General features: G+C 41.0%; 1 protein-coding gene across 5 annotated transcripts in view; it reads right to left on the bottom strand.

Annotated features, from left to right (window-relative positions):
• Nucleotides 1-19,676, bottom strand: part of LOC149469537 (opioid growth factor receptor-like) — a 48,464-nt gene extending 28,788 nt beyond the window's left edge. For 4 of the 5 annotated variants that reach the window (XM_089669109.1, XM_089669110.1, XM_089669111.1 and 1 more), the window contains exons 1-5: nt 19,484-19,676; nt 10,245-10,328; nt 6,865-6,936; nt 975-1,058; nt 448-519 (exon numbers count right to left, since the gene is read on the bottom strand). In XM_089669109.1, coding sequence (XP_089525235.1) covers nt 448-519; nt 975-1,058; nt 6,865-6,936; nt 10,245-10,328; nt 19,484-19,615 — 444 coding nt within the window. In that variant the 5' untranslated portion in view covers nt 19,616-19,676. The remainder of the gene's footprint in view (nt 1-447; nt 520-974; nt 1,059-6,864; nt 6,937-10,244; nt 10,329-19,483) is intronic. The other variant, XM_089669113.1, reaches the window with a different exon arrangement.
• Between the last annotated feature and the right edge of the window lie 4,716 nt (nt 19,677-24,392).

Raw genomic sequence — 24,392 nt, 5'->3', positions numbered from 1 at the left:
ACCGCTGGTTAGATTTCACTTCTCTTCCTGTTCTGGAGCACAAACAAGAGGAAATCTTACCAAAGCGAGGAAACTCCCCAACTTTTGTGGCTGGAAAATGTGTCCCTATAGGAAGATTTACCCTCCTGTTCACCCCAACAAAGAACATTTTTTGGTAGCCTCAAGGAGGATTAGGATTACTGAATTGCTTTTATTACTGCAGGTCCCAGTGACAACCATTTGCCCATTTTCTTTTATGGGTATTACAAGGGCAGGAATTGAGGGAAAATCTTTTAAAAGGAGTCAATGACAGAAATAAATACGACTGACTGTAAATTAAACCCTTCCCCACACTATCCAAAACTTAAAAGAACAAAAAACAAAACTTTGCTTGGATTTAGGTTTTATACAGGTGTACAAGTGTTTTTAGTTCTGGCTTACATTGGGATGGTAATGGTAGCACCTTACCCCATCATATTGTGCTCCTGGAGATCTATGTCTGCCATTTTGGATGTCTGCATTTGTTCTATATCCTGAACGCTGTATAGAGGATTAAAATGAATGAAATAATGAAATTTTTCTTGAACAAACAAATTTCTAACAGTGAATGTGATATTCAGCTGGGAAAGTCCTTTCACTCTAAAATCAAATGTTAAACGCAAACTTTTGAAGATTATTTGTGAAGTCATCAAATGTACTGATGAGAATTTTCATATGAATGTTCATACAAATATTGGTACAAACATTCATTTGAAAATGTAATAATGTTTGACCAGCTCAAGGGGGTCGTTATCAGTATGGTTCACCAATATGCTGTCATACCATTTTTCCACAATGCAATGCCTAAATGCAATCCACAATTTGCCTAAATAGCCAAATCCAAAGTGTTTCCCTTCCCCACACTATCCAAAAATGAAAAAAAAAATGCTTGGATTTAAGCTTTTGGCAGTTGTATGTTTTCAGAGTTGGTTTAGATGGTATCGGTAGCGCCTTACCTCGTCATATTGTGCTCCTGAAAACCCTTGTCTGCCATGGTGGAGGTCTTTATTTGTTCCAGATCGTGGACTCTGAAGATCAGACTAAAATGAACACAGAGAAAATGTAGATGATTAATTTTTAAATAGAAACCATCAGGATTAATCAGCTTTTGACTCAAGCTCTGCACATTTTGCTATGGCTGGCTATCACTGTTCTTCTTTGGTCTTTATTTAATAAACATGACAAAGCATGCAACAAAAACACTGATACTTCTTTTTCAGCAAATGAAGTGAGACTTCATATCAGTAGGTGCCAGAGCTAGGATATAAGCTTGCAAGTATACACATTTAAAGAAGAATCCCTTGAAGGAGAGAGGGGTATGAAATGTAAGAAACAAGTGGGCAAGTCAGCCTACAAGCATCCAACCTTACAGTGGACTTCCACTCATTGTTCCAAATGAGCCAGTAACCAGGGTGGACATAACATTTGTGCAAACTGTATGCCTGTCCTTGGGCTGTAGAGGTCTAATAATTAATAATTTTTCTCATTTTTTTCCCCATAATGCTCTTGAGGGGGGAAGGGGGCAGTGGGCGGTGTCAGTAGAGCAGTGGATGGTGTTAGTAATTTTTTATTTTTATAATTTTTTACAATTTTAAAAAAAAATTTTAGCAATTTAATTTTTTACTATTTATTGAAATAAATTTTTATCAGCTAAATGCACCCCTGAAGTCTTGCTTTTGAGACAGAGAAAAAAGTATCACAGACAGTACTTAGATGCTTCATGGAAAGCCATACAGACAGATTAGTGCTTGTAATTCCCCTTTCCCCCAACACTGATCACCCCAAAGTTTCAGATTCTATCTGCTGCACGGGATACCACGAATGGGCCCCCTACTGGCCCTCGGGCTCTTGGGCAGTGCCTGAATGGTTAGTCCGCCCCTGGACTGGAATCAGGAGGGCATAGTACAAATACTTCTGTTTAAGTGAATCTTTCTCAGCCAGGGTTCCTCCAAGGGTTACTAGGGGTTCCTTGAGCAAAGAGCAATTTCTGACTCTCAGATATGACCCAATGACACCAATGATCTTTTTAATCTGTAAGGTAGTGATTAACCCCAGTGACCACCAATAGAAGTAGCGCTCTTCCTTCTGACCTAACAGGCTAATGTACTATATGTTGTAGATAGAATAATTTTTGGCAGGGGTTACTTTAGACCTGAAAGTTATTTTCAAGGGTTCCTCCATGTTAAAAATAAACTCCTATATTATATAGATTCATTACACACAGAGTAATATATTTCAAGCATTTCTTTCTTTTCATTTTGATGATTATGGCTTACAGCTAGTGAAAACTTAAAATTTAGAAACTCAGAAAATTAGAATATTACATAAGATCAATAAAAAAGGATTTTAAATACAGAAATGTTGGCTTACTTAAAAGTATGTCCTTGTACAGTATAGCATGCACTCAATATTTTGTCAGGGCTCATTTTGCATGAATTACTGCATCAATGCAGCATGGCATGGAGGTGATCAGCCTGCTGAGGTGTTATAGAAGCCCAGGTTGCTTTGATAGTGGCCTTCAGCTCATCTGCATTGTTGGGTCTAGTGGCTCTCATCTTCCTCTTGACAATACCCCACAGATTCTCTATGGGGTTTAGGTCAGGAGAGTTTGCTGGCCAGTCAAGCACAGTGATACCGTGATCTTTAAACCATGTATTGGTACTTTTAGCAGTGTGGGTAGGTGCCAAGTTCTGCTGAAAAATTAAACCGGCATCTCCATAAAGCTGGTCAGCAGAGAGAAGCATCAAATGCTCTACAATTTCCTGGTGGAGGGTTGCGCTGACCTTGGACTTGATAAAACACAGTGGACCAACACCAAAGGTGACACAGCTCCCCAAATCATCACTGACTATGGAAACTTCACACTGGACATCATGCAACGTGGAATCTGTGCCTCTCTAATATTCCTCCAGACTCTGGGACCTTTATTTCTAAATGAATTGAAAAATTTACTTTCATCCAAAAAGAGGACTTTGGACTACTGAGCAAACGGCCAGTCCTTTTTCTCCTTTAGCCCAGGTAAGATGCCTCAGACATTGTCTCTGGTTCAGGAGTGGCTTGACACAAGGAATGCGACAGTTGTAACTGATGTCCTGGATATGTCTATGTGTGGTGGCTCTTGAAGCACTGACAGAAGCCATAGTCCACTCCTTGTGAATCTCCCCTAAATTCTTGAATGGCTTTTGCTTCACAATCCTCTCAAGGCTGCAGTTATCCTGTTGCTTGTGCACCCTTTTCTACAACACTTTTTTCTTCCACTCAACTTTCCATTAAATACTTGGATACAGCACTCTGTGAACAGCCAGTTTCTTTAGCAATGACCTTTTGTGACTTCTTGTGGAGGGTGTCATTGACTGTATTCTAGTCAGCAGTCTTCCCCATGATTGTGTAAGCTATTGAACCAGACCGGGAGACCATTTAAAGGCTCAGGAAACCTTTACAGGTGTTTTGAGTTAAAGCGGAGTTCCACCCAACAGTGGAAGCTCCACTTGTTTGCCTCCTCCTTTCCTCCACTGCCATATTTGGCACTTTTTTTGGGGGGGGGGGAGTGGATTCCTGGTTCTGCCCCCCTCCTTGCTCCTGCACTCTTCTGGGACACTTCATAGGTCCCAGAAGACTGCCGGACCAATCAGGATGCGCAGTGTGACTAGCGCATGCACAGTGGGCACCTAGCTGTGAGGCCCCAAGCTGTCACAGCCTGGTGCCCACAGTTGAGATGCCGGAGCCAGGGAGAGAAGGGAAGGTACTGGTGAGCATATTGCTGGATTCTGGGACAGGTGAGTGTGCATTTATTAAGTTAGCAGCTACAGTTTTTGTAGCTGCTGACTTTTAATAAACACAAAAATGACTTTAATTAGTTGATTAGAATGTGACACCATGGGGTTTATTTACTAAAGCTGAGTGCAAAATCCTGCTCAGTTCTGCATAGAAACCAATCAGATTCCAGGTTTTATTGCTAAATCCTAATTGAACAAGCTGAGGTTAGAATCTGATTGGTTTCTATGCAGAAGTTAGCCTGATTTTTCACTCTCCAGCTTTAGTAAATAAACCGCCGTTTGTCTACAATATTTAACTTTTTCTAAATATACAAATTTTCTGAGATACTGAATTTTGGGTTTTCAATAGCTGTTAGCCATAATCATCTAAATTAAAAGAGACATTCTTGAAATATATCACTCCTGTGTGAAATTAATCTATATGACTTTCATTTTTTGAATTGAATTACTGAAATAAATGAACTTTTTGATGATATTCTAATTTATTGAAATGTACCTGTATAAGAAATAAGTAATATAATACAGAACAGTGCCATTTGAAGTAGACCCAATCATCCTGCAGGACTCAGAGTTTAAATGTTAGCTCTCCCACTGGGAGGATTTCCCCAAGTGAGCAGGAAAGAAAAGAGCAAGAGATGTTAGGCTAGCTCACTTGATCATTTTGATAAGAAATGTCTCATAAAGAACCAATCACAAAATACGGAAAGGACTCTTCTGCCGGCTTGATGGGGCCCTTACGTTTGGTGCCCAGAGATGGTGAAATAGCAAACAGTGTTCCCCTTTAATAGGTGGCGACAATACTGGGAAGTCACTTTAACCTCCTTGGCGGTGTTCCCGAGTGTAGCTCGGGGTAGAATTTCTATACCAAGAACGGTAACCCCGAGCTACACTCGGGCTTACCATGCAGCGTTCTCTGGGGGTCCCTGCAGCACTTACCTTGTCCTTCGCTCCCACGATGGGTCCCCTGCAGCGTCCCCGTCCATCTCCTCCGGCGGATGCTGGCATCTGGCTTCCGTGTTCCGGTCCCCGTGACGTTGGAACGTTCGGGCGGCGGAACCGGCGGGAAATTTGAAATTTTTAAAAAATGACATTTTTGCTGTCATTGCTTTTTCACTGCATTTCACATACATTTGTCCCCACTGCTTTGTCCTGTGCCCTGCCTGCATTTTGACTGTTCTTTCAGCCTGGAAACCTAGAAAAGTCCATGGCGGCCAAAAAGCATCCCTTTACGTCAAAAGCGGTTTTAGAACAGCGATAGTAAATCAGAACCACTTGCAGAATTGAGTGATAATGATTTGTAGGGAAATTCGTCATCAGACATGGAAAACGATTTTGCGACTTTGCTCAGCGATGTGCGAATTTGCCTCTGTATTTCAAATTTCAGTGTTTTTGGTTTGATTATATTATTGAATTAAATTTATTATTATATTATTATTTTTTATGATTATTTATTAAATTATAATTTATGATTTCGTGTTTCAAGTTTTATCATATCCGGAATGTTTAATAGACTCTTTTTCGGATAGATTTCAGTGAGTTATTCCTAAAAATTACAGCCTACAATTAAAAACTACATATTTCCATGCAAAAAAATGGTACCGCTTTCAGCACAAAATTCCTGACATGATCATACCGCCAGGGAGGTTAAGGACATCAGCTGAATATAAGGTTGCTTAAGCTGGAAAGGGGTGGTAGCAGAATTCAGCAGAAATGTATCCCTTTAATTGCAGAATTGGGCTGGGCTACCCTTCCTTTGGTAGAATAGGCATGAAGTGGAATGCATGCAGAATCCCTGCCTATCAGGGAAGCAGAAGTGTTAATGCTGATTCCCTGCATGTAGTAGATCAATGAGCAGTTAATGGAGGTCGGCTGCAGCACTGAATGGGCTATGGTGTCTGTGTCTCCATGTAGCAGTCTGTACTGTAGGAAATCCTGAGCTTAAGTAACTGGCAACAGCAAATAAGCTTGCAACAATGTGGTGGAATGTGGGAAACCCTCTCACCCAGTCCTTTTATGTAGCATGAAGAAGCGATGACCTTGCTGTTGGGGGGGGGGCCTTTCTCTCTTTTCACCTGTGGATGAAACAGTGCTAATGGTCATGAACCAATCTGTTTGTCTGAAGGATCAACTATCTCGCCTCAGTGTGATCAGCGATCTGGAATCTCCTCCTCAGCTCTTCGGCCTGTGTCCTCCTGGACCTGCATTACCTTCTCTCATATGTCCTAACTCTATCCCCATTTCCTCCTTTTTTTTTTTTCCCCAATGTTCCCGGGCTTTCCCTTTTTAAAGGCTCCCACCCCTTTTGCTTCTTCTGGAATCTGTAGTTCAGTTCCAGCTTATCTGAGTGAAGACATCCTGCTTGCAGCATACAAGTCCCAACATTCTTCACTTTGCTATACTAGATCCTGTAATAGCTAAACTGCAAAACACTGCCATCTTGTGGCCATTTAGCATCTTGCAACTAGTAACAATGCAGTGTGTTACAGGTGCAAGACATTAACATGCACTGTATGCAAAGCCAAACTTTTTTTTTTCAGTTTTGGACATAGTAGGGAAAGTTTAAAATCCTTATCAGTTTCTGTCTGGTTACTGCTTGGGAGATTTCTCTTCACTTCCTGTTCTGGAAAAGCAACAAATTAAAGGAAATCTTCCCAAAGCAGCAGAAAATCCTTTAACATTTGTGACTGGAAAATGTGTCCCATTTGGATGATTTACCCTAACCTCATGTTCTGGTGACAACTCTGAGTTTTTTATTTTAATGGTTAAAGCTGCCCAACAGAGAACATATTTTTAGTAGTGCTGAAGAGGACTAGTACTTCTGAGAATGGTTTTTATTACTGTAGGTCCCAGTGATAACCATTTGCCCATTCTCTTTTATGGGCAATACAAGGGCAGGAATTGAAGGAAAATCTTTCAAAAGTAATCAAGACAGAAATAAATAAAACTGACAGTAATTTAATCAGTTCCCCACACTATCCAATACTTTAATAAAATAAGCTGGATTAAGGTTTTAGGCAGTTTTATGTTTTGAGTGTTGGCTTAGATTAAGATGGTATCATCAGTATCTTACCCCAATATATTGTGCTTGCCTGCCATGCTGGAGGTCTTCATCTGTTCTAGATCCTGGACTCTGTACATTGGGCTAAAATGGACACACAGAAGATGGAGAGGATGATTCAGCTTTAAACAGAATCCATCAGGATTTATCAGCTTTTGACTCAAGCTCTGCACATTTTGCTAAGGTTGCCTATCACTGTTCTTCTTGTGATCTCTATTTATTAAACCTTACAAAGCATGCAGCAGAATGTTTGTGACTCCTTTTGCAGCAAATGAAGTGGAGCTTCATGTCAGTTGGTGGCAGAACTAGGATGTAAGCTTGCAAGGATACATTTCTTGAAGGAGAGAGGAAAACGAAGATGGAAGAAGCCAGTGGGTGAGTCAGCCTATAAGCATCCAACCTTACAGTGGACCTCCACTTAGTGTGCCAAAGGAACCAGGGTGGATATAACTTTTCTGCAAACTGTACACCTGCCCTTGAAATCTAGAGGTCTAATTATACTAGATGTGGGTCAGGAAGGTACTGGGACCCCCTCTTGCTGTCTTTTATACCTGGATGTTGCCCTGCACTTGAAGTGGGAGACATTTTTCATGATTTCCCAAGGGTGCTTCTAATTTGTATCCTCCAACTGGTGTTGGACTTTGATCACCTCCTCATCTATCAACAGTAAATAAAGTGTTTGTATTTGGGGCAGTAATTGTGCCCAAAGTTTGCTCTCACACAAGGGGTGAAGTAAAGCTGGCCATAAAAAAAATTCAGGTTTAAGAACATTTATTTGATTTTCAAATGGTTAGTGGGGTCAAATCAATGTTTGCTTTCGATTTGTGCAGGTAAGAAAAATTTGAAGGAGCAGAAATAAAACTTTTCTTGAACAAACATTTCTAACAGTGAATGTGGTCTAATATTCGATTTTGCAGTCGACTTTCTCAAGTGAAGACCACATTCACTGTTAGAAATGTATTTGTTCAAGAAAAGTTTTCATTTCTGCTCCTTCAAATTTTTCATACATACATACATACATGTGACGATCCCACGATCACTGCCACCAATATGTGACGATCGTGGCGTCAGACCCCTGACCTTCTCACCAAATTCGTGACCGAAGGACCAGCCAATCTAAAACCGCGATGTTACGTGCGTAACAATGCCACGCCCAGCTGCACCCTGCACAACGATTTTCCAGCTAATTGGACCACAATCTATGTACCGGCAGCCTGGGAGCAATTGTTACTGGGTCAGATAAATTACGCATTTAACCCTTCACACTGCCACCACCTCTTTGTATAGAGAAAGAGGAAAGTCGTCGATATCAGCTATAACACTATAATGGTTGAGATAATCGTCTGTATAACACGGTCACCGCATGCCAGTTATACAGAGGGTTAAACAAACACAGTAGCGCTCTTTTAGAGGCAGGAATTCGTAAATTGCAGTAAAGAGCTGTAGAAACAGTTCAACACTTTCAGAAGGAAAGATTTGTTGGGAATGCAACAGCATGTACTATATACACTATTGTGTGTTATTATCACTTGACCAATAGATGGCACTGTACACTAAGGTTACCAGTTGTGCATATCTGAAAAACTTGTTGGTTCTCTCTCTTCTTCTCTCTTTCTTCAATAACCAAGATGTCTGCTGTTACAGATTACTGAAATGTTTTGTATGTTTGCAACTTAAGCCACACAACTAAACCAAGTTCTGCCTCATCACAAGCTACTAGTGTCTTCTCTAACACATAACCAACAAGATTTATTACTAAAGGTCAAAAGGGTGCAATAAAAATATTTACAGAAAACAGATGTAACCAATATATATATATATATATATATATATATATATATATATATATATATATATATATATATAAATATACAGAGAACAACAGCACAGCAAAGAGATAATAGAGAGAAGTTAGAGGGTTAAAGAACTTGCCAAAGTCCTGGGTTAGCAGATCAAGTTTCAGAGTGAAAGGGTATGGGTCTCCCTGGTGTTTCTGATGTTAAAAGGGAGAATTCTTCTACTTAACCCTGACAACCCATTTTGTAGTTCCCCAGCAGGGGGTGTCTCTAAAGTCAAGAACAATACCCTGTTTAGGGCGGGATCACCTGGGCGTAGGCCTAAACTAGAGCCAAAATCTCTTCTAGTTCATATTTTGGCTCATAACTTTCCATATGCACAAGTGACATTCCACCCGCAGGTAGATTATTATGCAGACACATCTGAGGACTGATTAGATATGAAATATGAAATTATACACTGAACGGTTCACGAGATCTACTTTTCTGCTTTCTGGGTTGTGCTTCGTTGGAATGTCTTTGAACTCCTGGGAAGGCTTGCGTTAGCTTTTACGAGGTACTATATTGCACAGCTCTCTCAGACAACCAGGCACCTCGGGGGCCCTCTGCTGGGCTCTGGCCTGCCTGCGACACTTCCAACACACACACCAACCAGATTTCACTGTGGCTCTCAGAGAGGGAGGGGGAGAAATGAGGGACAAATGGAGATACATTTATACATACATACATTTTTCTTAGCACATTTGATGATGTGACGAATATTCTTCAAAAGTTTGCGTTTAACATTTGATTTTGGAGTCGACTTTCTCAAATCAAAACTTTTGAAGGATATTCGTCACATCATCAAATGGAATTTTCATACAAATGTTTATACAAATGTTCATACAAATATTCATTCAAATATTCATTTGAAAATGTAATGGTGTTTCAATAGATTAAGGGTGTCGTTATCAGTATGGTTTACTAGTGTGCTGTCATACCTCTGATCAGAGGTGTCCCTAGGGTTGGTGTCACCAGTTGCGTTAACACTTGGTGACAACCCCTCTGATGATCTCCGCAGAATGGATCAGATCTGCGGATTGAGCATAATGGATCGGACTCCAATCCATTATGCTCAATCCGCAGATCCGATCCATCCTGCGGGGATAGTCGGCTTTCTTTACAACTTACCTTTTCTTGGATTGGGTCTGGTGTCACCCCATATAGGTTGCATGCTGAGGATCCCCGCAGGATGGATCGGATCTGTGGATTGGGGAGCATAATGGATTGGACTCCAATCCATTCTGCTCAATCCGCAGATCGGATCCATCCTGCGGGGATCGTCGGCTTGCTTTACAACTTACCTTTTCATGGAGCGGGTCCTGTGTCACCCCGTGCGGTCGGTGTCACCCTGTGCGGGCCGCCCCCCCTGCACCTGCCTTGGGACGCCACTGCCTCTGATCCACAATGCAAGGGCCCTGTGCCTAAATATCTAAATCCAAAGTGCTTCTCTTCTTCACACTATCCAAAAATACAAAAAATGCTTGGATTTAGGCTTTAAGAAGTTGTATGGTTTCAGAGTTGGCTTAGATGGGAATGATGTTGGTAGCACCTTACCTTGTCATATCGTGCTCCTGGCAACATTTGTCTGACATGATGGAGGTCTTTATCTGTTCTAGATCCTGGATTCAGAAGATCGGACTAAAATGAACACAGAGAGGGTGTAGATGATGATTCACTTTTAAATAGAAACCGTCAGGATTAATCAGCTTTTGACTCCAGCTCTGCACATTTAGCTATGGCTGGCTATCACTGTTCTTCTTGTGATCTCTATTTAATAAACCTGAAAAAGCATGCAGTAAAAACACTGAGACTTCTTTTTCAGCAAATGAAGTGAGACTTCATGTCAGTTGGTGACAAAACTAGGATATAAGCTTGCAAGTATACGCATTTAAAGGGGAATTCCTTGAATGAGAGAGGGATATGAAATGTAAGAAACAAGTGGGTGAGTCGGCCTACAAGCATCCAATCTTATGGTGGATCTCCACTCATTGTTCTAAATAAACCATTAACCATGGTGGACATAACATTTGTGCAAACTGTACAGCTGTCCTTGGGATCTAGAGATCTTATTATTTTAGATATAGGTCAGGTGGGTGCTGGGAACCCTCCCATTGTCTTCTATACCTGGACATTGCCCTACACTTGAAGAGGGAGACATTCTTCATAATGCAGTTTTCTTTTACATTTTTAGTTCACAGTGCTTTTGGGGAGGAGGCACTGGATGGTATTTTTTTTATTTTTTATTTATTTATTTAATTTTGTTTACTATTTTTTTTTAGTTTGAATCTTTTTTGTTTTTCTTTGCAATGGTTTTTTTTGGGGGTGGGGAGGATCTAGGGGGCAGTGAATGCTGTCAGTAGGGCAAGGGATGGTGTTAGCAGAGCAGTAAAAGTTGGCAGTAGCTTTTTATTTTCATTTTTATTTATTTTTTTTACAACTTTATTTTTCTTATTTTCTTACGGTTAATTTTTTATTCTTTTTTTTTTTTACGGTAATAAAAATGTTTGTACTTGGGGAAGTAATTTAGGCCCAAAATATCCTTTAGTTTTTTTGTTCACTACTGAGGTGATGTAAAGCTGGCCATACACTAGTTTTGTTAGAAAATTTTTGTTTTAAGAACATTCATTCAATTTTCCAATGGTTAGTGGGGTTAAATCTGTGTTCGTTTCCCAAAGTGACGAGTAAATTCAAAGGAGCAGGATGGAAACATATTCTTGAAGAAAAATTTCTAAGAGTGAATGTGTTTTTTTGTTTGGGAAAGTCCATTCACTTCAAAATTGAATGTTAAGCTCAAACCTTCGAAAGTTTTCAAATGTACTAATGATAAATGTACAAATGTTCATATGTATATTTGTACAAACATTCAATCAAAGATCTACTAGTGTATAGTCAGCTTAAGGGTGTCATTATAAGTATGCTTTGATACCACTGATATACAGTTCTAGAGTCCTGTGCCTAAATATCCAAATTCAAACAGCCTCCCTCTTTCCCTTTCTGAGGTGTCCAGAACCATACATTTCCATAACAAATCTCTAACACATTAATAAAAGAAGACTTTAGTATGACCAAGGCAACCTTTCTCTACCAGAGTCCTGTGGAATTAATAGCGTTCCTCTAGCAGTTGCAAGGGATTTCTTGAGCGGAGAGCAATTTCTGCCTCTCAAAAATGACTCAATGATACCAATTATCTTTTTAGCTATCTGTAAGGGGGTGTTTTTCCCAGTCACCACCAATGTAAGTAGCACTCTTCCCATTGACCTAACAGGCTAACGTGTACTAAAAGCTGTAGATTAGTTCTTATTGACAGGGGTTCCCTTAGACATGAAAGTTATTTCAAGGGTTCCTCCATGTTAAAAAGGTTGACAAAAGCTGGAAAAAGAGAATGGAGGTATTTCAGACCAAACTATCCTCACTGTGGACAGAACATTCTCTACAGGTTTCCATCTCCCAGAATGAGGTGGGCCTAGATTCTATAGGCTGAAAGCTGGCCTAAAGATAATTAAGATGGTCTCACGTAAAACTGAAGTTATAAACAAGAAGCCCTTATAAGTAATCCTCTCATCCTGTGATAAAATTGCTCTATAGACGTTCAGGAGGAAAAAGATATTTCAGTTAATGAGTATGTAGAGCACCCCCAAAAGGGTCGCTGGTTGATGGTGATGATAAAGCACAGTTCCTGTGCACTTCCTGATGGCAGCAGTTTAGATAATGTTCTCCATCTCTACTGCACAGGCTACCAGTACATACAGAGCGCGGTTCAGGCACACTGACAAAAGAAGCAGTCTAGAGGATGTCTCTTTGTGATTTACTGCTGAATAAACTTGGAGAGGGTTTAGGGTGGTATGGGATACTCCAGGAACACTAACCGTAACAGGTGGACACACTATACAACTTCAAGAACAAATCTTCTGCAAACTTCAGAGTAAATTATCCCACGAGAGAGTAGGGGAGCCAGAGGTAAGAACCCCCCCAGCAGAGGAACTACTTGGCTCAGCTAACCCAATAGTACACAGTCATCTTGCAATAACGTACAGTACTCACAAGGCCAGGGGAGCAGCTGTGCCCATTCAGCTTCCTCCAGATGGCTTCTAGTTAAGTAATTGAAAAGACTGAAGGTTTTTTACCTTCATGCATTCTATGCATGAAGGTAAAAAACGTTTTGTGTGCAGCAGTTCCCCCGGCCCCCTCAATACTTACCCGAACCTCATCACGAACCAGCAATGTGAATGACAGTCTCAACTGTCCCAGGTCTCTGCCTCCTCACTGGCTGAGACAGCAAGCAGGTGCCATGGGTGGGGCCAAGCCACGGCTCCGTGTGTGAATGGACACACAGAGCAACGGGTGCCCCCATAGCAAGCTACTTACTGTGGGGGCACCCAACAGACAAGAAGAGCCAGGAGAGACTGCGGGGGACCCAAGAAGAGAAGGATCATGGCTGCTCTGTGCAAAATCACTACACACAGCAGGTAAGTATAGACATGTTTTGTTATTTAAAAAAAAAAAAAACTTTTAGAATTGCTTTAAATCAGTAGAACAGCTGGGGGGGGGGGGCACAAGGGAATAGTCACCCCCTCCCAGACAGGTGAAATCCCTTCAACTGAAAGACCCTGCTGTCGCTCACTATTTTTGTACTCCACAGCCACCTTCTGGGCCCACCTTCCCAGGGATTGGCTGGAGCACCATAAATATTCATCCTCCGCCTTTCGCCTTGCTCCTCTCCCTATGTTCTAGAACAGGGGTGGGCAAACTTTTTGACTTGAGGGCCACAATGGGTTCATATATTGGACCCGGGGGCCAGACCAAGAGTAGATGAATGATGTGTATGTGTCATCCATAGTAAGTATAGTAATATTCCCCCATAGTAAGCATAGTAATTCATCCCCCCTATAGTAATTCATCCCCCCTATAGTAATTCATCCCCCATATAGTAATTCATCCCCTATAGTAAATCATCCCCCATATAGTAATTCATCCCCCATAGTAATTCATCCCCCATAGTAATCCATCCCCCACATAGTAATTCATCCCCCATATAGTAATTCATCCCCCATAGTAATTCATCCCCCATATAGTAATTCATCCCCCACATAGTAATTCATCCCCCACATAGTAATCCATCCCCCATATAGTAATTCATCCCCCATAGTAATTCATCCCCCATATAGTAATTCATCCCCCATATAGTAATTCATCCCCCACATAGTAATTCATCCCCCACATAGTAATTCATCCCCCATAGTAATTCATCCCCCATATAGTAATTCATCCCCCATATAGTAATTCATCCCCCCTATAGTAATTCATCCCTCATAGTAATTCATCCCCCATAGTAATTCATCCCCCACATAGTAATTCATCCCCCATATAGTAATTCATCCCCCATATAGTAATTCATCCCCCACATAGTAATTCATCCCCCACATAGTAATTCATCCCCCACATAGTAATTCATCCCCCATATAGTAATTCATCCCCCATATAGTAATTCATCCCCCACATAGTAATTCATCCCCCCTATAGTAATTCATCCCCCATATAGTAATTCATCCCCCCTATAGTAATTCATCCCCCATAGTAATTTATCCCCCATATAGTAATTCATTCCCCATATTAATTCATCCCCCATATTAAGTCCCCAAGTCCCCCCTGTGTCAATTCACTTACCTTTACTCCGCGCGTTCCTCTCGCCGTATTCCCGCGCCGTTCCGGTGTAGCATGAAAATCTGTCTCCTATGAGGATCTGTCCCCCTCGACGTATCTGCGCATGTGCCAGTTTCAGGCATTAGCAGCCGATCGGCGATCTCCGGCACATGCGCAGATACGTCGAGGGGGACAGATCCTCATTGGAGACAGATTTTCATGCTACAGCGGTCTTCAGGGCGGACTGTGAGAGGAGCCTAGCGGGAGCCTAGCTCCGCGGTCGGATTAAAAGGTCCGCCGGGCCGTAGTTTGCCCATTGCTGTTCTAGAACTATCTAGAAAGCAGGGTAGAGCAATCAAACGTGCAGCCTGTGAAATCCAAAAGAAATCAACTGCTCCACTGACTACAGAGGAGCCAAAAATAACTAAATTTGCCTAACATCTTAGAGACCTAAATAGGAGAGTGCTATAAGTATGTAGGTTTTTGTTTAGGATATAGTAGGGAAAGTTTAAAATTCTAATCAGATTTTTATTTGTATTTATTTAATTATTTTGCTGTCTAGTTACTGCTGGGGAGATTTCTCTTCACTTTCTTTTCTGGAGATGGAACAGTAATTGAGAGGAAATCTTCCCACAGCAAGGGAAACTCCCATTTTTAGCCCCTTAGTGACTGTGGGTAAAACAAATGTTAATGCCTGAACACAATTTTGCAACTTTAGCATTTGTTAATACAACTGTACATACCATCCCAACTACTTTGTGCATCCTGGTGGATTATACCTTGTTTTTTTCATGACAAAATTTTCTTTTGGTGGTAAATAGTATCCAATGTTTTTTTTATAATATCAAAGGGAAAACGGGCCCAAAAGAGTAAAACAATTTTTTTTTTAAATTTAGCTGTATATTTCTTGCTGCTACCATAACCTACCACCAAAGAACAACCCAAAATAAATTCTGCTCCTGGCGATACCACATATGTGTACGTTATTTGTTGTTTGTACCCGTAGTACAGCCCATAAACGATGCTGCGAATTTTGCTTTTTTTTTAACCTACCTAAAACACAATAACACTGATACTAATTCAATGGGGTTTTTTTTTTTTTTTAAATCCTTTCCAAAATATACTGACCTTTTGACCCCCATCTTTAATCCTGACATTTGATCAGGACCTTGACATTTAACCAGAACACTAACCCTGGCACTGGCCTAGATCAAATATTGACCTAGCTATCATTTCTTTAATTTTTTTTTTATTTTTATTTTATTTTTTTACACACTTTTGTTTATTTACTTCTTTCTCCCTGCAAGGAGAGAGAGATACAATGTACTCTATCTCTTCCTCCATTCAGAGAGAGAGAAAAAACAGGCATGCTGCACTGTGACAGATCACTGTGATAGCCAATCAGATGCTATCAGTGATCAGATGACCCAGAATCGGGAGTCCCAGATCCAGATCGTTAGTACTACCTGAACTTGTCTGAGCTTTTAAAAAGTAGGGGGTAGGGAGCTGAAGTTACACTCTGCAGAGCTCATTGAGAGCTGATTGGAGAGAAAGGGGCCCTCCCTTCACACAGCATGCAGGAACAAGGCTGAGGCTGTCAATCAGTCTGTGTGCTGGAGCTCCCTCGCCTATCACCTTTTTACCTCTTGGTATCAGGAAAACTTGTCCGAAGTGACTTGTGCTATTAGCAGAGAAAGGGTGCAGCAGATATCAATGACACATATTACTCTGCGTTGAGATAAGTACACACTATAGAAGGCTATGCTTTGTTCATATTTCTTGTCTGAAATTTACTACCGTTTCAAATGGTGACTCTAGCATTGGGAGGAAACTTTTTTTTTTATCTTCGCTCTCCATAGAAGATACAGGGACACACAATGAAGTTGGACAGAAAATGGTTAATACCTAAACTATGTAAGGGGTTTTTTACTGTTAGAGTGGTAAGGATGTGCAGGGATACGGAAAACATTAGTCACACACACTCTCGGGTTGAACTGGACAGACTGGTGTCTTTATTCAACCTTAATAACTATGTAACTTGATGTCAATGACCTCATATGGGATATGTGTCCTCACTTCTGGTTCCCTGAGACAGCAGAACAAGAAATTAGAGTTTTGCCACTGATACAGACAGTGATAACGACCTGACAAAGGATCTAATAGTTCCCAATTTTATTTAAAAAAAAAGTGTTTTGTAGTGTGACCCCACTAGAAAGATTTCCCTTCACTTCCTGTCCTGACATCACTTTCTGTTCATTTTGTACTAACTTATTGTAGTAATTTGAATACAAGAAGTACCTCTTTCTTAGTGATCCCAAGCTCTCTTATGTAACATACATCACATGATCTCTACCTATGCGAAAGATCCGACAAATCCTGCCTATCAGTTAGGCATGGACACTGCACAAAAAATGCACAGCAGGAAGCAGAGCATGTGTATGTAGATCAGAAAATATGGCTGCCCTCATGTACATATGTGATACTATAGGGGAGATTTGCTAAAACTGGAGAGTGAAAAAATCTGGTGCAGCTCTGCATAAGACCTCATGCACCCTTGACATTTTTACAGCTGTTGTTTGTGGCTTTTCACGTTTTTGTTTGTTTTTTTTTACAGCTAGTAAAACCCCCCAGCATGTTATCCTGTGTCCATGCACACATAGACTGTAACCACTTGCCGCCCAGCCACCGCATATAAACAGCGGCAGGGCGGCACTCGTAAGCAAAAGCACGTTTTAAAACAGCTGCCTTCAAAACAGGTAGGGGGCGCGCGCCCGCCATACCTGTCCCGCGGGTGTCAGCAGCGGGTGTCAGCTGCCGGGTCACGGCCGGTTTTTACCGGCCGTTTTCCCGCGATTGACGGTGATCGCTGACACAGAGCAGGGCTGCATTGTTTACACACAGCCCTGTTCTGTGTCACTTCTCTGACAGCTTGTGAGAAGCTGCAGAGTTTCTCTCCCTAGATCAGCTCCCCCCTCCCTCCCCCGTCCAGTACACACCCCCGCCCCCTAGTAAAACACTCCCCTTACACAGCAAATTCTAAAAATGTTAACCCCTTCCTCCCCAGTGACATTAGTACAGTTTCAGTGGTTTTTTTTCACTGATCACTGTATTGGTGTCACTGGGGATGTCAGTGACCCCAAGTCAGTTCCCCCCCAGTGTCAAAATGTCCGCCGCAGTCCCACAGTCCTGCCATAAGTCGCCGGTCGCCGTTATATGTCGCTGATTGCCGCCATATGTCGCTGATCGGCGCCATTATTAGTATAAATAAAAATTAAAAATCCCAGTATCTTTCCTGCCATTTGTAAACGCTATAACTTTCACGTAAACCAATTAATTTACACGTATTGGGATTTTTTTTAGCAAAGACATGTCGCAGAATGCATTTTGGCAGAAATTTATGACTAAATTTGATTTTTGCATTTTTTTTTACTGGACATGTTTTATAGCAAAAAGTCCAAAATATTGTTTTTTTTTCCTCAAAATTGTCAGCCTTTTTTTTTATAGCGCAAAAATAAAAACCGCACAGGCAATCAAATACCACCGAAAGAAAGCTAAATTTGTGGGGAAAAAAGGATGTAAATTTCATTTATGTACCGTATTGCATGACCGCGCAATTGTCCGTTAAACTAGCGCAGCGCTGTATAGCAGAAAAATGGCGTAAATTGCAGTATCTATACCATAGTTTGTAGACGCTATAACTTCCACACAAAGCAATCAATATACACTTATTGGGATTTTTTTACCAAAAACATGTAGCAGAATACATTTTGGCCTAAATTTATAACCAACTTTGAGTTTACTATATATTTTTTATAGCTGAAAGTAAAAAATATTGTTTTTCTTCAAAATTTTTGGCTTTTTTTTGTTTATAGCGTGAAAAATAAAAAGCGCACAGGTTATCAAATTACACCGAAAGAAAGCTCTATTTGTGTGAAAAAAAGGACGTAAATTTCGTTTGGGTGCAGCATTGCATGACCGCGCAATTATCAGTTGAATTAGTGCAGCGCCGAGTAGCAAAAAGAGGCCTGGTCATTAAGGGGGGTAAATCCTCAGGAGCTCAAGTGGGTAATCAATGTTTTTTGGCTGAAAAAAAAACCAGGACTAGTGGCTTTCCAGAGTTTTTTAGCTGTAAAAATGCTCTAACGCTTTAAAAAACGCCGCAAACCAGCGGCTAAATGCTTTTTTACTCCAATTTTTGGGGGGTAAACAAAACGCTAAAAAACGCAAATGCGGTTAAACGCAGCTAAATGCTAATGCAAAAACGCTAAAAAAAAGCTGAAAAACTCGCGTTCTTAATGTGACTTTACACAGTTAACGTTACCAGCGTTCTCAAAACGTCCCGTGTGCATGAGGACTAAAACCCAATCAGTTTCCAGGTTTATTGTCAAAGTTTAATCATACAAGCTGAACTTAGAAAGTGATTGGCTGCCATGCACAGCTGCATCAGATTCTGAGTGCCTAGAAACAACATTTAAATTGTGTTTATAGGTCATTCTCATTGTTAGATAGGGTAGGGAATGGTTAAACTGCTATTTCTTTTCTATCTTTGTCCTGTTGGGAGATTTCCCTTCACTTCCTGAGCCAGAGACCTAAGAGGGCATGAGGGGAGGTCTTTACAAAGTGATCAAAATTAAATTTCTAGACAGTTGTCAGCAGAACAGGTGCCCCGAATGGAAAATGTACCCTCACCTCCTGGTTTGATCATAAATATAAAAATGTGGATTTCACATATTGGACGGTGCCATAAGTTTGTGCTGTACATCAGGTTCCCTAGAAAACATTAACAGTAATCAAAACAGTCATTATGCCTAAAGCTGGCCTCATTTGTCAAGATTTCTTTCAATCCATGGATTCCATCAATATTCTAATGCTGCAATTTTATTCTGAAAGCTGTCACCGGCTGCTGTCAGATTACCAAAGCAATGACTATACCTGACTGACAGTCACTGTTTGGTTGACATTTTTCCATCTGTCTCCTTCAGTTTCTCAATGGACGTTTGTCTAGCTAGCTGGTGTCGGCAAGACCACCCATGGATTGAATTTTAGCTGATTTTCAGAAATTGGCAGCAATTCAGGCCAGATAAGGCCATCTTAATGCACAGGCATAGCTTTATCTGTCATACACCAAGGTCATAACTAATTCCGGTGAGTACCTGTATATTTGCTTTTCTTTTCTCTTCTGACTGCTTCTTGTTCTCCCAGGTAGAGTTATGTTGCAAGTCCGGAGGTTTGTCATTAAAAGGGTAGACATTGGGTCTTTGGTTGGTAGACCAGAATTGTCTCATGTTATTTGTAAAGATTGTTGAAACAGAAAGTAAGATTGTGCACAGGCTTACTTAGCTTCAGTAACCGGAGTAACCAAAGTTTCATGTTACAAAACAGACTTTGTTCCGTGTTGTCGTTTCTTTTTTTTTAATTTATGGCCTGCATTTTAATACTACTTCCTCCTACATATACTTTGTTCTGAGTCAGAGACTCAACGAGTAATTAAGTCAGACGGTCCACATAATAGCCAAGAAACTAGATTGTTTTTTAATTCTACATGTATTGGATTTTCTTTGAGTACAGGGGAAAACATACAAAGTTTGTGAAACAAGAAATTAAGAAAAGAGAGGTTACATTACATAGGATAAAGCAGGATGCATTGCGATTAAAGAACATATACCAAGTAAAAGGACATATTTCAGTGAATGCAAACCTGCTGTATATCATTGTATGGTATGGTGCAAAAATACACGGAAGGGTGCAAAAGCCAAGCGCATTACCACTATCAGCATTTATTGGAACACATAGGTTTAGGTTTCTAAAGCGAGCAAAATCCTCTCTTGTATTAAGAGGTATAGACTCCAGAGAGAGAGATATCATATTACCCCGGTACAAATCATTAGTAAGACCTCATCTGGAATATGCAGTTCAATTTTGGGCACCAATTCACAAAAAGAACATTGGGGAACTGGAGAAAGTACAGAGAAGGACAACCACACTGATAAGAGGCATGGAGGATCTCAGCTATGAGGAAAGATTAGGTAACATTGATCCAGGGAATATCCAATTGCCTCTCGGGGGATCAGGAAGGAATTTTTTTTTCTCTGCAGAAGCAAATTGGATCATGCTTTGCTGGGTTTTTTTTTGTCTTCCTCTGGATCAACTGTGGGTATAGGATTATATTTTTTTAGGATTTTTTTTTTTTTTTTTTTTTTAATGGTTGAACTGGATGAACTTTTGTCTTTTTTCAGCCAGACTAACTATGTAACATTTCAAATGCATACTCACAAAGACTCAAAATAACAGGGGTGTCAAACTGATAACTCCAGTTATAGGCAACGTCATCTATTCGGTTGGAGGTTTGAGGAACGGAGTTTACCCCTGAAACACATCAGCTTTCCAACCGAATAGATGGCGCCGCCTACGGCTTGAGTTTTCATTTTGATACACCTGTTTTTATGAGTGTTTGTAAGTATGCATTTTAATTTTGTTCCAATAAATGCAGATAGTGGTAATGCCCTAGACCTTTGCACCCTTCTGTGTGTGTTTTTGCAATTTTCTTGGAGATTACCCGATCTGAGGGGGGCTGCATTACACTAAGCGTTACTTGCAGGTCTGTATGGGAAGCATTTTCATCTGAGCGCTAGAGTTTCAGATTCTTTTATTCAATTGTATGGTATGGGCCACATTGCATCTGTGTGCAGAAGTTGTATACAGATTCTAATACAGCCATTCTCAACCAGGGTTCTGTGGAACTCTAGGGTTCCTCCAGAAGTTGCCAGGGGTTCTTTCAGCTGTGGCTAAGTGATTTGGCCTGTGGCTAATTTGATGGTGTCTGCATAGTTCCAGGGCAAACACTACTTGGCAAAATCAATGGCATGACACCAATGATCCCTAAGGATGGCATTCTGACCAGCACTGTAGGGGGGTATTCCTCCCATTGACCCCCAATGAATTGTTTTTAGCAGGGGTTCCCTGAGACCTGAAAATTATTTCAAATGGTTCCTCTAAGATAAAAATTTTGAGAAGGGCTGGTCTAAGATAGTCAACCACTCAGTAATGGGTAGTGGCGGGGAATATATCCTGGGATCTAGGAGAGTATTAGTGGCCTATGCTAGGATCGAAAAGGTACAAGGCGAGTAAGTTGATGGGCAATTAGTTGGGAGAAGAAGAAAAAAGGGGTGGGAGAGAAGGATAAGGGAGCAGAGTGGAGCCATTAATATGAGGTGGTATCTAAATGTTTCAAGGGGTTGATGTACTAATGGCAAATAGACTGTACGCTGCAAATGCACTTGGAAGTTCACTGAAAGTGCAGTTGCTCTAGATCTCAGGGTAACATGTAAGGAAAATAAAAAAACAGCATTTTTGCTTGCATATGATTGTATGAAAGAAATCAGCAGAGATTTGCCTAATTTCAGAGCTTCCCCTCAGATCTAAAGCCACAGCACTTGCAGTAATCTTGAAGTGCACTTGCGGTGCACAGTATATTTACCTTTAGTAAATCAACCCCATGACTAGTTTTGTAACACACCAACAGATGGAAGCACAAGACTGCATGCACAGTCACAGGGAGCACTGACCTTCGTAAGTCAGTGTGCCAAAAGACATCATCCCTTGTACACTGGGAGCTGTGCAATTGGTGCTATTCTGACCACATGCGTTACTGCGTCTGCTTTTTCATCATGGACAGTAAGTTAGAACAAAGGGCAGACATGAACTTCTGCGTGAAACTGGGCAAATCTGCAACAGAGACGTTTGACATGATTTGGCAAGTTTACAACAATGCTACAATGAATTGTTTGAGGCGTTTTTAGTGGCATGCGTGCTTCAGGAGTGGAAGAACATGACTGGAAGATGACGAGCGAGCAGGAAGACCTTCAACGAGCTCAACCCCCTAAAATGTCAAAATCATTTGGCAACTTCTGCATGCTGATCAATGGAGAACAATCCACAACATTGCTGCCATTGTCTGTGTATCATATGGAACAGTCCATGCAATCGTCCCTGCGCCCTGTTATCGAGCTCTCCTCACACGTGCATTTCTCGCAGAAAACAACAGGATCTCACTTCAGCACCCACCCTACTTGCCAGATTTGGCTCCTGCGGACTTCACCCTCATCCTGGAGATCCAGAGCGTGCTAGACAAACTTCGAAAAGAAGACTTCCAGGACACAATCCAGAAATGTCATGAACACTGGGAGGGCTGTATTGCTGTGCAAGGGGAGTATTTTGAAGGTGATAGTGTGTAAACGTAGATAAATAAAGTACTTTCTTGTAAACAGAGCTAGTCTTGAAAGTTTTTGATACCACCTCGTATAAATAACGTGGAGAGAAAAAAAGAAAAACTATATTCTCCCCTCCTCTTCCCCATCTCTTTCTTCCGTCTTTACCCTGCAATTATAAATTGGACGAAGGAGGGTGGAGTAGGAAAGGGAGCAACTAGAATCTTCAGAAGGAGGTCAGCAATGATAGCCCCTATATGTCTAAAAAAAAAAAATACATTATGCCTCATGCATACTCCGTGGGTATATGAATTAGCCCCAGTGCATGAGATCCTGGCGTTTTAGTGTAGGTAGAAGGCACGGGTGCCTCACTGCTGGCAGCCTGTAAACTCTATGAAAGGCTGAAAACTGCTGCAGCTGGATGGTGCACCAAGTGGTACTAATATGTGCATTCTGGACATTCGTCCCTGGGTGCATACTACCCTAAATGTTAGTACCACTCGATGCACCTTCACCTCCTGTTTTTTATTATTATTATACAGGATTTATATAGTGCCAACAGTTTGCTCAGCACTTTGCAATATAACGGGAGACAATACAGCAACAATACAGTTCAATACAAGAGGGATAGGAGGGCCCTGATCCTTGGAAAAACTTGCTGCACCTTTTTTTGTCAGTAAACTCAACACCCAAGTGTGAAGGATAAACTGTGTCTTCCACTATATGTAAGTGCAGACTTTCTGGAAATTCAGACTTCAAAGCACTCAGAGGTCAGTTCATGTTTTGGTAAGCTAAATAAATAGATGGCATAGGTATGAATCCATCCATAATTGCAGCTGTTGTCATCTTGTTTGTAAGGATGGAGTGTAGAGTCTTTCCTTCTCAATTTAAAATACCTTTATATACAAAGAACATACAGATGCAGGTGATCCCTCCATTGGATTGACTTACCAAAACGTAAACTGACCTCTGTGAGTGTTTTGAGGTCTGAATTTCTGGTTCATCTGCATTTTACGTATAGTGGAGGGCACAGTTTATCCTTTACCCTTGGGTGTTGGGACCACTAAAAGAAAAGCACTGCATGTGTACGATTACAGATTTCATTGTGGATGTGTACTGTATATTCATCTGTGATAGCAAGCAGCTGTTGTCATATTGATGGTCAGTGTAGGGTGTAGCAGTATTTTCAGCTTGCATCTAACTGCTCACATGGAGGTTCAAGCTGCTTGGCAGGAGGGATGAGCTGATATACTGTACTGCTTGGCTGGTTGGTAATCTAAGGGTGTTGCGCATTGGAGAGCTGTCTGACCATAGTTGCATAGTTAGTTTGGCTGAAAAAAGACAAAAGTCCATCCAGTTCAACCATTAAAAAAAAAAAAAGTTATAATCCCACACCCACAGTTGATCCAGAGGAAGGCAAAAAACCCAGCAAAGCATGATGCAATGTGCTCCTGCAGGGGAAAAAACTCCTTTCTGAACCCCCGAGAGGCAATGTATTCCCTGGATCAACTTTACCTATAAATGTTAGTATCCAGTTATATTCTGTGTATCTAAGAAATAATCCAGGCCTTATTTAAAGCAATCCACTGAGCTGTCCAGAACCAGCTCTTGAGGGAGTCTATTCCACATTTTCACAGCTCTCACTGTGAAGAAACCTTTCCGTGTTTGGAGATTAAATGTATTTTCCTCCAGATGTAAAGAGTGCCCCCTTGTCCTCTGTGATGACCTCAGGGTGAATAGCTCTACACCGAGTTCACTATATGAACCATTGATGTATTTATACATGTTGATCATATCCCCCCTTAATCTCCTCTTCTCAAAAGAGAATAAATTCAGTTCCTCTAATCTTTCCTCA

The sequence above is a fragment of the Staurois parvus genome, unplaced genomic scaffold (assembly GCF_062004578.1).
Source record: "Staurois parvus isolate SC_StPar_1 unplaced genomic scaffold, SC_StPar_1.0 ptg000068l, whole genome shotgun sequence".
Classification (NCBI taxonomy): domain Eukaryota; kingdom Metazoa; phylum Chordata; class Amphibia; order Anura; family Ranidae; genus Staurois; species Staurois parvus.
Note: the sequence above shows the minus strand (reverse complement) of the source record. Positions and strands in the feature narration are given on the sequence as shown.